Source organism: Apiospora kogelbergensis, assembly GCF_038363985.1.
Source record: "Apiospora kogelbergensis strain CBS 113332 chromosome Unknown utg000005l_segment0_segment0, whole genome shotgun sequence".
Classification (NCBI taxonomy): domain Eukaryota; kingdom Fungi; phylum Ascomycota; class Sordariomycetes; order Amphisphaeriales; family Apiosporaceae; genus Apiospora; species Apiospora kogelbergensis.
Window position 1 is genome coordinate 737,187 of NW_027117422.1, and position 13,392 is coordinate 750,578.

Here is a 13,392-nt window from a genome sequence, read left to right on the forward strand (position 1 = left end):
GTCTGACTAACGACGGTAAACTTGGAATTTCCGGAGATGCCTTTGTCAGCCAGGATCGACGCGGCTTTCGACACGGAGGTGGCAGGCAGGCAGGTAGGCAAAATACGTAGACAGACAGGCAAGCAAGCAAGCAAGCAAGCAAATGCCAAGTGCTGACTGCTTGTTACTCACGCATAGGGTCAGTCACATGGTCACATGCCTGGTCCCTTTTGGGTATGTTTGGGATGACATGCATGCAGGCATGCATGGATATCAAGTTTTGATGTAGGAGAAAACAGACAGGTAGGGATCTTTCTTTTCGGAAAAGTACCAACCTACCCACCTACCTACCTCTCGAGTTCATCTCGAAAGGAAGTTCAGATTACTACATACTTCTATCATCGTCCCCCAGTGGATGAATAGATGGATGATGAATGGGAAAGCGGTGACACCTGCTGCTGCAGCAGACTCAGGGATGGAACTGGGGGAAAGGGAGAGAAAGCTAAAAAGTGTCTGCCGACATGTATTCATGCAAGAAGTGCACTTTCGTCAGACGGCGTCCGAAGTAGGAAAGCGCACCCGCTGTACATCTAGCAAATACTGGTTACACAGATGGAGGATGAATTGAGAACAATGCAATATTGCCTGTAGATAGCGCTTTCTACCTCTCTTTGTTTCTTTCTTTCTTCCTCTTTTGGGAGAAGAGGCACATGTAACACATTTGGCTCGGCGGACAGGCGGATGGATGGCTGGACTGAATGGGTAAACCGATATCGTATGTGCACACACATTCTAGATCGCCGGCATCGCGGACCCGAAAACGACAATTCATGTCTGCCCCCCAACTTTGGAGTTGAAAGAAGATAGAGAAGCCGGCGTTCTCCGCCCAGGGCTAATCACCTTGAGTGACACAACATCAACACGAGGGGGAGGCCTTTTTCCCTTCTTGAGTCATCACGATTGTCGTTGGTATTTTCGGAAGCAGCCGCGACATAGTGTATCAAACCCCTACTATGACATAGCCCGGTCACCAAAAATGGGTGAAGGTGAAGGGCGTAAGCAAGTCCAGCATTCCCGGCCAGTCACCTGTTGGGCTTCCACGTTATGGGCGACGACCCCCCGAGAAAGACGTGATTGTTATCAATCACACAACAAGATAGCCGTTATCAGATATAACCAACCCAACAGCACCTCCAACTCCAAGTAGCAGCAGCAGCCCGTTTTGGGCGGCCCGTCCCTGGGCGGAAGTGGACACAAAAAGAAAGGAAACACATGGCTTGGCCCCCAACCAGGGAACGATGAGTTCCATCCTTGCTACCGAACATGGGAATTGGGTGGTATTCCGCAGACCAATGACACCCTCCACAAGTGAAAGGAGGGGAAGTAATCCTGAGCTGCTTGCGGAATATGTCGGCTGCGTCAAGACGTATAATAGTCCAAACCCTATCCATTAAAGGGGAAAGGGGGACTTTTGTCGTTTTTGGCCCATATGGGAAGGAATTCCACAAAGAGCGATTCGCCGAATTGAGTGCCCTGGAATAAGCATGGTTTGTTGTTCGTTTCGTAACCCAGGTTGTATGTTGCACAGAAATCAACCCATGGTGTATGGATGCGGGATGTGGTCCAATGGGCCACGCGCTGGTTACACAACATCATGGGACCGTCAGGGTGTATTCAACCTGCATCTGGCCCCCATGCAGCCATGTGTAGATGTAGCGCAAGGATGGGTTTCCCCGAGGCAGTACCCCCAGAGCTAAACAGAGCTTCCCATGTTTGTCACACCGGAGGAACTGATGCTTCCTACCAAGACCTGATCAGATTGGTCCGGACGCGGCCCAGCCTTGATCGGCTTGGGGTTTTGCTCCCTAGCTACACCGACCGACTTGTGCCCAACAAATAACTGTAAGCAGCAGTCGACGTATCAGGAGATAGCAGTCTTATGTGCAGAAAGCTGCATGATCCATGTGTCAAGCTGCAGGCCGCGCTATCTGCTGATCAGCTACTTTTTGCATGATATATAGCCGTAATAAGCCTTACAGTAGCACAACATACCGCTAGGAGCCCAATCCGAGCCTGGCGCATGCGGTACTCGGGTCGGGTATGACGAGTCAAGAATAACCTTATGGCCTTTGGTGCGGCTGCTAATCATATGTAGTGTAACTACAGCTTTCCTGTCTTGTCAGACTGACCGCTGCTTCTTACTCGGAACTTCCGGTGCTACCGACGCCCGACTGCCATTTGTTGTTGCTGGCACAAGGGCCGCCGTCCGCCTTCGTCATCCGTCATATCCAAGGCGCAACGCAACCCCTGCTTCTGTGGACGAATAGCCAGAAGGGCACTGTAGTGGACGTCAGGCTTCAACAAGCCGATCTTGCATAATGGTTCGGTACGCCAGTGCCGAACCTGGGGACATAACATACGGCCACAATGCCCGATTAAGGAGAACCCACGATTTTGCGCCCGATATGCTGTTCCAGACAAACTGGGTATCGAATCTAGTGATAAGGCCATCACCTCTTAGCGTGGAAGGCAGGCATAATGCCGCAGAAGGTAAGCATTTTATTAATTGGGCAGCTTGCTGGGCGATTCAAGTGTTTGTACATCCCATGGCCGCCCTTGTCGGCCAAATTCCATAAAGAGCCTTCCTCAAACCTCCAGTCGGGGCCAGCAATTGGCAATGCCCGTGTAGGGGATGAACGAACCATTGTGATTCCATAACTCGAGATGGTAAGCGAGTGGCTGTTGCCAAGGCGAACCCTCAGTAACCTGACTTCGAAACGACATGCGTGTCTGCTTGCGTCGACGCATGACGAATCTCGTTCTTTGCTCATTTGGGAGATGGCAGGTCTGTGGATGCGCAGAAATGTCGACAGGATAGTCGCCTGTCAAGAAGCGGTAGCTTGATCTCGACAGCTTCATACTGGCTGCCAGACCTCGCAGTAACTAGCCCACTTACGCCAACCTGTTACACACGTTAGACCTGGCGGCAACCACCACGGATTTTGCTTACCTGTGGACTGAAACCCTTCTTGCCCCCCTTTTATACCATCTAGGAACACTCGTTTCGCGCCCTGCCTCTCTAGAGACCTGATGCAAGTGTCCAATAGTCTAAACATGATTGCGTCTTTGCGGCTCGCGACTGCTGCATTGTCGCCTGTAGCTGTTAGATATGTCTTGTGCCAATACCATATACTACTCACTTGCGATGCATATGCAACTGGCTCCGCCAACATCGGGGCCTATAGCACGTGCCCAGGGCAAATCCTGCTCCGTCTGCGAGCCTGAGCGCGGTAGATATGTCAGAGCCGCTGCCACGACAGTGGATTCCCATAGTCCAACAACGACATCGAAGCATTCGCTGGCGGCGTATTGGTCGCACAACCCCATTGCCTCATTACGGAAGGACTCTCTCCGCACAAATGCTTTGACCGAGTCCAGCTCGTCCATATCGCAAACTCGGAAACTGAAGCCTGACATGGCAGCTGCGAAGTTGCCACTGGGCCAATCTTGTATATCCAAAACCCAATCGCAAATTTCCCGACCGAGGCCATCTGACCTAAAATCCATTCTCCACCCTCGACGTTGGAACCATCTGATGGCAGAAGATCCCTGGGGGATACCACACAGTAGACGTGGGAAAGTGCTGCCCAGTTGTAATCTCCGAACCCCGCGTACTCTCTTTAACTGGAAGAGAGCCTCGTCGTGTAACATCTTCCCAATTCCCCTTTGTCTGTACGCTGGCTCAACCAGAATCGCGGCAATGGAACCGACAAGATCCGCGTCACCCCCATTAAGGAAAGTCGTATATGTTGCACAGAATCCTACAACCTCTCCCGAGTTCGGCAACTTCACCACGTAGTGCCGACAATAACCAACTCTGTCAAGCAGAGTTCGCAGAGAATGCCTGTCAAGCTGAAACTGCTCAGGTAGACATTTGTTCCAAAGCCGTTCGAATGGCGACACATCCATTGCCATCAACCCATCTGGCAATGCTTCAACTACCCATTTCTGCAGTGGGGTCGTGTCAACAGGATTCCGAGTGAGTGGTTCGCCAAACAATACCGCGGCGGCTTGTTGCAATAAGTGTGGTGAGTAGCTGGGTAGCTGGATAATAGCAGGGAAGTCTGCCTTTATAAGCCCCATGGCTTGCACATCGTAACAGGCGAGAACAATCTGCGGCCGGGTGTTGCCTACCATCCATGCCACCTCTGCAATATCGGCTTGTGAAGGCTGACTGGCAATTGGCTTGCCCGAGATCACAAAGATGATGGCCTTGGCTCTGTGTATATGAGCAACATGGTATTCGGTTATGCCGTCACGTGGCGTGTACGGGACGTGGCGTATTCGAGGGTGCCTCAATGCGAGTGCTCGCCCAAGGCTCTCGAACGGATCTATCCCAGGATCTGCTTCTCTCCGAAGAGGAACGACCAAAGGAGTCAGGAGAACAATAACATCGTCCTCGTTCAGAAAGGTCGACAGCGGGATATACTCTTCCTGGTCTCGCAGGATGACGATATCTGCGGAACCTGACGGTGTATCGTAGTGCGACATTCCAGTTTGGTTGACACCAGGCCAGTGCTCCTCTTGAAACTGAGCTGTGGTGCCGAACGTTGGCTTACACGGGATCGGCTTCGTTTTGTAGCAGCCGCGAACTAAGTGCCTGCGCTAAAAATGATTATACTTGGCCGCTTTTGTGAAGGTGCCGTGAGCATCGTGGGTAGAAGGATCGCTCAGCCTGTCCGTGTTACCACAGGAGCCCCTTGTCCTACGTCGTAAAGAAATCGCCTTTGGTCTATATAATGTCAGATGATCCAAGCTCGGGTTTGGTTCAGCTTGGATGCCATCAGAGGTAAGCAAGAATGCGGCGATGCAAACAGGGGGTTGGCGAGCGAAGTGCCGCAAACGATAACGACAGCAAAATCCAGCACTTTCGAGGCTGAAACCAGGATGTTAGTTGCTGACTGGGATTGCGTAATTGTAGCGTTTTTCAAGGCTTCAAGGTCCAATAATGTATTTTCTGGTCTATGTCCGGAGAGGGGGTATTTGGTGTAAGGCAAGATGAATTCTGGTGGGCTTAATGGGTGCTGCTGTATCTGATATAGCCGGATGTGGTGGTTGTTCCCTCGGATGCTCGCCAAGGGTAAAACAAGCAGTGCTAGCTAGAATGGTGAGATTTGCCTACCTTATGTACTTATACTATTTCCGAGTCGCTTGTGCCCCCCGCCCCGCAGCCGCGTTGGCGAGAGTTCTGGCATGTTACCCTCCTCGTAATCGGCATAGAAAGGGCACTCCTGTGTCGCACAGGCACCAAAGTTGCCCAATAGCCTTGATGATGAGTTCGCAGGTGTTGCCCCGTTTCGCAACCTGTTCAATTTCTTTCATGTTCCACCGGCTCTGAGAAAAGATCTTATGGATGGTTGTTGGGTGGTGAGATTGGAGTGCTATTGGCTCCTAGAATCCCAACACACTCCGCAACTTATATGCAGTCGATAAAGCGAGTTGCTACCAATGGGTTTTGGGGTGGTACAAGCCGAGTAACTATGCAAGGCCGTGACTGTTGTGGCGTGGTGAGGGCAAAAGTCACGGAAATTGCGACCGCCGGGGATAAAGGTAATGGAAAGTAAGACCCGATACAGGCAGCAGGCATACTTTGGTCATGTCCCGGCAATTGAGGCCAGTGCAGCAATCGACATGGCATGCATTATTGGGGGGAGTCAGCCACCATCCTGTCGCCCCATGGTGCCGCAAACTGGACGACCTTTCTGGAGGCAACATGGATGATGAGCGGAGCCTAGTCGTATAGTAGCATCGCCTTGGCCGTAGCCGACGAAGACAGTGAAGTCTTGAGCTGGGAACCTGCGCTGGTGGAGGACATCTAGACGGAGGCTGACATTGGCATAGCTTGTGGTCAGACTTGATCCATGACTTGGTTGTCTAGGATGCGGCCGATACGGTGAAGCTGCTGTCAGCAGCCCAGGTCGAGCGAGATCCGGGCCACTCTCAAACGGATATGTCGTACATGCGGTGCATATGATATGACCAAGGCCGTGAGGTGGCAAGGCAGAAGGGATTCGTGTAGGGACAGCAGATCAATTAAATACCCACAAGCTAGGTAGGAGGTAGGTGGTACAAGTAGGTTGCACTTTCCTCCCTTTGGTGACTGACACTTTCCTCCAGAAAGCTTGGGGTGCAATGGTAGGCTTGACTAAATGCGTAAGAAAAGGAACGATCGGTTCCCAATTCCATCCTGTCACCCAGGCTCGGAATGTAATGATACTGGTCTCGTTGCTATGAGTGTGCAAGCTGTAGGAAATTGGTTGGCATCGGACAATTGATTTGATTGGCCAGAGCTCGTTGATGCTAGGCGCGTCAAAACTACAGCGTTTAACACTTAACGCGTCGCCACAACTCTTGGAGCAAGGGATTCAGCGATTTATGGAAGCAAATGTACCTCTCTGCTGATTCGTTGCTGCATAATGTCCGGTCATGATGACCTCAAGGAAAGCCTTGCCGAGGTGCTTCAAGGTAGACGGCCCCGTTTACCATCATCGCGACTATTCACCAACCGTTTTCTAACTTGATATCATAGGCGCAAAGCTACCCGCCAAGAGTCGCGGTGCCAGCATCAAGCCCGCCGTCGAGACTCTGGGGTCGGCATGCTACGAAAATGGAGTCTTGCCGGATGACCTGAAAGAACTCATCGACCTGGTCACCACCTCCAACGGCAACTATCTGGACCAAGCCAGCCTCAACGGCATCATACGAAACCTCTACCCGGCAACCAAGGTGGCCAGCGACATCGTCATCAAGGTCGTCGCTTGTCTAGGCCATGGCGTCCTGAAGCCTTCCCTAGCCATCCAGGCCGCCCTCCTCCGGTGGGTCATCATGATCAACCACGTCGTCGAGGGCAGCGCGCTGTCCCAGGCCTACCCGGTCCTGTTCAACCTTCTCGACACGGCGGCGCTGCGGCCGTCCCTGTGCCAGCTGCTCGCCATGATCACGCGGCGCCGGCACGTGCGTCCGCACCGCATCCAGACGCTCCTGTCCCTGGGCCGGCAGACGGGCGGCGACCCGGCCCTCACGGGCCTGCTGCGCGTCTTCAAGGACTACTACCCCGAGATCATCGTCGGGGAGGCGACGCGCGGCAAGGCGTCCGCCTTTAAGCACCCGGACCCCGCGTGGCGCGAGCGGCTGGACGAGATCCAGAACGCGCACGCGCAGACGTCCCGCCACGAGAGCGCGGTGCAGGACGCGTTCCACGTCGCGCGCCACGGCGGGGGCGGCGGCAGCAGCCGGAGAGCGGCGCTGGTACCCGAGGTGCACACGTCGCACGCCAACGAGAGCTCCGTCACCCTCGAGGAGATCGAGACCGCCGACGGGTTGGTCCGGGCCCTCGAGACCATCGAGATGCCCAACCAGCTCATCTCGGTCCTTGCCGACCCCCTGCTCCAGAAGCTTCTGCTGCTCCGGCCCGACGCCAATTCGCTGCAGCGCGCCAGCAACTGGATCGTCTCGTGTGCGCAAGACCTAGTGAGCGGGGACGGGGATTCGGAGCTCGAGGGCGTCTTGGAGATCATGCGCGACTACGCGAAAGCCACTAGGAACTTACCCCCTGTGTTTCTCAGCCTGCTGAGCGAGGTACTGGAGACGTGGAATGGCCGAGGGCGAGCTTCCATGTTTGAGCTGCTCTCCTACGCGCCGCTGCCCTCCACCGATTTCTCAGGTCTCTACGCAGCCGTATTTCAGCCTCTTGAAACCAGGGTTCTCGACGGCACCCCCGGGATCCCAGCTCGCCGTTCTTCGCTGTTACACTGCGCTGCTGCGAAACTGGGCCGCCTTCCTACTGGCACAACAGCAGGGCCGGGACTCTACCTCGTCGGCCATCCCGGACCTCGTGACCCACGTCAACAAGCTAGCCCTGACCGTTGTCCAGACCGCCTCGGCCGGCCACGATAACAACAGCAGCACCATCGCCACGCACTCGGCCGTCCTCGATTTTTACGAAGAAGCGTCGCGCTTCGCGTCGAATCCGCAACTGCTGCGCCACGCCCACGTCGTGATCCCGCCCTCGCCCCTGGTGTACCTGCTGCACTTCAGCGCGAGCCCGGCGGTGGTGTCGCGGCTCTGCGGCGTCCTGGCGCGCTACAAGGCCGGCTTCCAGACGGCCATGGCCGGCACCGTGGTGTCGCAGAGGATGTCGGACACGTACTCGGTCGAGTACATCAACGAGTTCAACGGCTTCCTCATGGACATCTGCAACTGCCTGTGGCGGTCGCGCGCCTTCAACGCCAAGGACGCCAACGCGCACGCCTGTCTACTTTCCGCGGGCCTGGTCGGGGACCTGACCGCGTACGTCCGCGGCTTCAACCTCAATGTCGGCCTGCCCGCCCTGTTCACGCTGTCGGCGTCGCCCGCGTTCGGCGCTTTCGCGACCGCGCACATGCGCGACCTCGAGGAGGCCGAGCAGGGGCTCGGCGACCTGGACGTCAGGCATGCCGGGCCTGTCACCAAGTCCACGTTGGCCCGGCTCGCTAGGGACGGCGGGGTCAATCTGAGCTGGGACGACTACAGGCTGGGCGTCTTGGGTCATCTCGAGGATCATGGCATGAACGGCGTGCCGGAACTGATGAACTCTACCATGACCACGCTTATGAAGAGACCTTGAGAAGGTGGTTAGCGGTTCCGAAATGGCCAACTCATGCAACCAGATGCCATAGCTAAAGTATAGTAGTCAGTCCGCGAAATCAAGTTGCTCATTTGGCAGTGTATTGTTTTCTATAGAACGAGCAAGTGTCTACACTTGATGTATCTCCCGTGTTGAAAAGGGGGTATCTGAAATGTATATAAAACCCTCAACCAGGAAATTCTACCCTTTAGTCCGGTGATGAGACCGCACTGACATGCCGCTCTACCGTAGAAAGCAGCCCAAACGCCGTTCCTATCCTCTTTCCTTTCGTTGAGACTCCTCGAAAATGCCCAGGGGTCATAAAAGAACCCAAACCATTCATTGTAAACGCCAAGAATGCAAGTTAAGTGCACCTTTTCTTCGTCCTCCTCCTCCTCTTCTTCCGCCCGATACGTTGCCTGCCGATCATCAATTCGTCCTCGACAGCTTGGTCATCGTACCGACTCTCTACTCGTCCACCCTCTTCTCCAGCCCGTACCCTCCCAGCCCGCCGGCTTCGTACGACTTCCCCTCGGCGCCGCGCTTCACCTCGCTCCGCGGGCCGCGGGACTTGAGGTCATCCTTCAGCCAGCCCAGCACCAGCTCGCCCAGCTGGCTGTTGCCGGTGCGGGAGGCCGAGGCGTCGCCGAGGAACTGGGCGGCGGGCCCCCACTCGCGGATGGTGCCGAGGTGCATGTGGACGAGGTGCGTCGGCCAGCCGGCCAGGTTGTCGAGGATGTGGGTGGCGTAGACGACGGTGCACTCGCGGGCCTCGGTCTCGCGCTTCAGCCAGCCCAGGAACTCGGCCCGCGACAGCACGTCGAGGTCCACCGTGATCTCGTCGAGCAGCAGCACCGTCCACGGCCGGATCAGGCCCATGGCCAGCTGGACGCGGCGCCGCTCGCCGTCCGACACGGCGTGCATGCGCCACCGCACGTCGATGTCCAGCACCCCCACCAGCTCGTCGCGCCGCGCCGGGTACGCGTCGCCGCCCACCGACCGCAGCAGCTCCGCGACGCCCATGTCGGTCCGCACGATGGGGTTGAGCACCCACTCCAGGCCGAGGTACGTGACGCCCTCGAGCCCGTCGGTGAAGGGGTCCAGGCCGGACACGTTGATGGCGCCGCTGGGCGCCAGGCGCTTGCCCGCCAGCAGGCGCAGCAGCGTCGTCTTGCCCGCGCCGTTGGCGCCGATCAGCAGGGTGCGGCTACGCGGGGGCACGGCCAGGGTCAGGCCCGTCACGCCGGTCGAATAGTCCGGGAAGGTGTAGGTCAGGTTGTTGACCTTGATATCAGGTGCGTTAACCATCTTGAATGTAGTGAGTTGCTTTGCTTTGCTTGCTTGGGTTCTTCTTCTCGGCTTTTCTTAATGGTAGTGGGGGGTGGTGGGGTGAAAAAAGGTATGAGTCGATGATGCGGGTGGCGTAGTGATGCTGCCGGCGTGATGAAAAGTGCCGTAAGTTTGTGTCGGGTGTGAGATTGCTTCGAGGACTAGAAATACCTTCAAGTCGAGATTCCAGTGACACAAGCACGCAATATATTATGTTGGGGTGGGATGTCGAGGCCGACGATTTCAAAGCCGAAGCCGACGGACGAATTGGACGACGTCAGGATTCTGTGGGGCAGCAACAACTGCTTCTTAGCCTGGCGGGCGCCTACTTTCGAACAATGCCGTTCTCATGTGCGTCACCAATTGACATCCTATACCCCTTCGTCTTGCATACACATGATAGCCAATAGGACAATTAACCCAGAAGGAGCAGATATAGACTGCACGGAATGGGGAACTGGAGAAGGCTTGGCAAGCAGGTGAAATTACCGGTTTATGATCTGTGCAGGGAGGGTGATATATGCCGCAGCGGGGGGACTTGGGACAAAGTGTATAGATACAAGAGCGTAGTCTCCCCGAAGGAAGTCTTCCTAAGAATCAATCGGTGATCTGGGAACGATTCGATATTCCAAAATGCACTACTCCAAAGTCCTCGCCGCCGCCACCGCAGCGGCCGCAGCGACTATTAATGATACCACCTGCAACTCCATCCAGATATTCCTAGTCCGCGGCCACGGGGAGGCCATCCCGGGCCTCCAGACGAGCATCAGCGACGCCATCTGCCGATCCCAAGCCTCGTCGTCGTCGTCGTCGTCGTCGTGCGGCTTCCAGTCCATCGCGTACAACGCGACCAGCGACGCGCAGACCATCTGCCAGGACCAACACGACGGGATCCAGATGCTGCGCGGGAACCTCACGGCGTACGCGACGGCGTGCCCGCGCGCGCGCCTCGTCGTGTCGGGCTGGTCGCGGGGCGGCGCGCTCGTCACGGACCTGCTCGCGGGCGGCGGCGGCGGCCTCGAGCTCACGGGCACGTGCGCAGCCCGCGAGCCCGGCCCTGGCGCCGGACGAGTTCCCAGGGCCCCGCGTCGCCGCCGTCGTGACGTTTGGCGAGCTGCACCACAACGCCGGCATGCCGTGGAATGTCGGGAACGGGTCTGCTGCCGACGGTGTAAGTGCCCTTCTCCCCCTCCTTTTACGTCTGTATAGCTTGACCCCCCATCTCACAACATGAGACAGATGGGGGAGGCAATTAGGTCTTTTTCCCAGTATGACACGGCATTCTGGGGGAAAACATAACTAAGGAGGGGGCTTCGCTAACGGACATTCTACAGCAATACCCCCGGACCGAAGCTATGCTCCAGAGTCTGAGTCTCTGGGCAGACCGCTTCCGCGACTATTGCGTCGTGGACGATCCGCTGTGCGCGAGAGGGACTGATGCCGCGGCACACTCAAGCTACTTCCAATCGGCGTACTGGCCGGAGCTGGTGGCCAAGTTCGTGGGGAGTAAACTGTGAAGCGTGCAACATAGAGTTATGGCCTTATGGCCAAGACGTCCAATAGGAACACTATCGCAAATCGGTAACATAAACCCATGGTGGCTAGTTAAATGTCGATAGCAGACTTGAAACAAGACTGCGTAACTTATTATAGGCATGAGAAGATACATAATATCGATATCACGGCGTTCTCTCTACCCCGGACGGAACATGACTAAAAAAGGCATGTGCTCCCCTAACACCCCACTTCCACTTTGCCAGGAACGGCGCGCATTCCGCAGTGGGGTTATTATCTTTCATCGCCGTCACCAGTTAGGCCTGGCAGATTCCGCACGCTACACTCTCGACACTGGAAATACCACTTACACTTACACACCTACGTACTTCCTCTGCCGACCGATTTGCCTCCCCCGCGGTCGCATACACATCGCCTACAGAAGCAATGGTAAGCGCACACCGATCCTTGTCACCACAACAAGAAAAAAGAAAGAAAGCTGAAGCCCTATACCTTATTCAACGTGCAGCCCGCGAAACGAAAACCCGCCGCCGCCGCAGCGGCCCTCAAGGAGCGCCAGTCGAAACTGGCCAAGGAGCACAGCATCACGGCGCGCGAAGAGGCCGAGATCAAAGAAGCCTTCGCGCTCTTCTCGGAGCCCATGGACGGCGAGAAGGAGGGCGTGATCCCCACGAGCGACGTGCGGCGAGCCATGGTGTACGTCGCGTCACCCGTTCCATACTCTCTCTCTCTCTCTGTCTAAGTATAAGTAGTGACTGACCCTTCTTGCAACCCCGAACAAACAGCGCCCTGAACCTAACCCCCACGAAGCCCGAGCTCCGCGAATTCCTGTCCATCCTCGACCCGGACGACGAGGGCCACGCCGCGTACGAGCCCTTCGTCGCCATCTGCGCGCTGAAGCTGCACGCGCGCGACGACGAGACGGACGAGACGCACGCGGCCGAGGTCGACGAGGCCTTCCGTCTCTTTGTCGGCGGTAGCGCGGGAGCAGCAGCAGCAGCAGAAGACGAAGGCCCTCCCACTCTGACCTTGGGACACCTGAAGCGCGTGGCCCGGACGCTCAAGCAGGACGTCGACGACCAACTTCTCAAGGACATGATCCTCGAGGCCAACGGCGGCGCGGGCGTCGGCCGGGGCGTCGGCCGTGCCGAGTTCGAGGAGGTGATGCGCAGGGCCGGCGTGTGGAAGTGAAAAGGGAAAGGGGGGAACTGACAGAACGGGGGAAAGGAAAGAAGCTTTTTTCAACAGGGCCAAGGGAGAACAGGGTTGCCTTGCCATGTCGTACCCGCAGTGCATGCTACCTTCCTTTGCGGAGGTCAGTATTAGCCCTAGCATTGGATTCACGTTGGGAAGAGCAGTTTCCTGCAAGCCCATGCCTGAGCTGCCTACTCCGATTATGTGTAGGCTGGCCGGAGGTGGGCGCAAGTATAACGGATCTAACTGGGCAGATGCCGAGAGGAATGAACTTCACGACCGATAACACATGCACGACGACCGGGATGGAGGCTTTAGACAAGAAGACAGATGGCGGTGGGAAGGCGAAATATGATACCCTGTCTACACGATGGTATATAGAGCAAGACTCAATATAGTTTTGGTAGCCCCCTTTTTGAGTTTTTTATTCTTACTTTCTTTTTTGGGGGTGTCGCGAGAGAGCAATGTGAATATTCAACCAACGCCCGTCCATGCAACTCATAGTCATGAAAAAGCGAGGATATTTCAGCAACCAACGCATGAAACTTCAACCCTTCCGATTTATGACCAAAGATTCCTGCTAACAATGCAATGCTCGCGGAACAACCCCTTGTTTCCAAGTTCTGTCCTCGTCGATCCTCTCCCCACATTGTCCACTTTCCTGACTACCCGCGAGTGCTGCCACCACACTCGCTCATCATCCCATTTCA

The 13,392-nt window shown here is 56.0% G+C and overlaps 5 protein-coding genes across 5 annotated transcripts; 3 read left to right on the forward strand and 2 right to left on the reverse strand.

Annotated features, from left to right (window-relative positions):
- Window positions 1-2,894: 2,894 nt before the first annotated feature.
- On the reverse strand, window positions 2,895-4,574 carry PG998_006822 (uncharacterized protein; the record flags this gene model as incomplete). The annotated part of the gene is made up of 2 exons (XM_066873638.1): window positions 3,180-4,574; window positions 2,895-3,139 (listed from the first exon to the last, which is right to left on the reverse strand). Exons 1-2 carry the CDS (start codon window positions 4,528-4,530, stop codon window positions 2,895-2,897), a joined length of 1,596 nt encoding a protein of 531 aa, XP_066729583.1. The 5' UTR covers window positions 4,531-4,574.
- A 1,881-nt stretch (window positions 4,575-6,455) lies between these two features.
- On the forward strand, window positions 6,456-8,644 carry PG998_006823 (uncharacterized protein; the record flags this gene model as incomplete). Its single annotated transcript, XM_066873639.1, has 3 exons — window positions 6,456-6,504; window positions 6,569-7,716; window positions 7,769-8,644. 3 exons carry the CDS (start codon window positions 6,456-6,458, stop codon window positions 8,642-8,644), a joined length of 2,073 nt encoding a protein of 690 aa, XP_066729584.1.
- A 468-nt stretch (window positions 8,645-9,112) lies between these two features.
- On the reverse strand, window positions 9,113-9,952 carry PG998_006824 (ATP-binding protein cassette (ABC) transporter; the record flags this gene model as incomplete). The annotated part of the gene is made up of 1 exon (XM_066873640.1): window positions 9,113-9,952. The coding sequence occupies one exon, from the start codon at window positions 9,950-9,952 to the stop codon at window positions 9,113-9,115; it is 840 nt and encodes a 279-aa protein (XP_066729585.1).
- Window positions 9,953-10,606: 654 nt separating this feature from the next.
- Window positions 10,607-11,490, forward strand: PG998_006825 (uncharacterized protein; the record flags this gene model as incomplete). The annotated part of the gene is given in 3 exon segments (XM_066873641.1): window positions 10,607-11,007; window positions 11,024-11,144; window positions 11,308-11,490. The coding sequence occupies 3 exon segments, from the start codon at window positions 10,607-10,609 to the stop codon at window positions 11,488-11,490; spliced, it is 705 nt and encodes a 234-aa protein (XP_066729586.1).
- Window positions 11,491-11,914: 424 nt separating this feature from the next.
- PG998_006826 (hydroxyacylglutathione hydrolase) lies at window positions 11,915-12,679 on the forward strand (the record flags this gene model as incomplete). Its single annotated transcript, XM_066873642.1, has 3 exons — window positions 11,915-11,917; window positions 11,997-12,184; window positions 12,274-12,679. The coding sequence occupies 3 exons, from the start codon at window positions 11,915-11,917 to the stop codon at window positions 12,677-12,679; spliced, it is 597 nt and encodes a 198-aa protein (XP_066729587.1).
- Window positions 12,680-13,392: the final 713 nt, after the last annotated feature.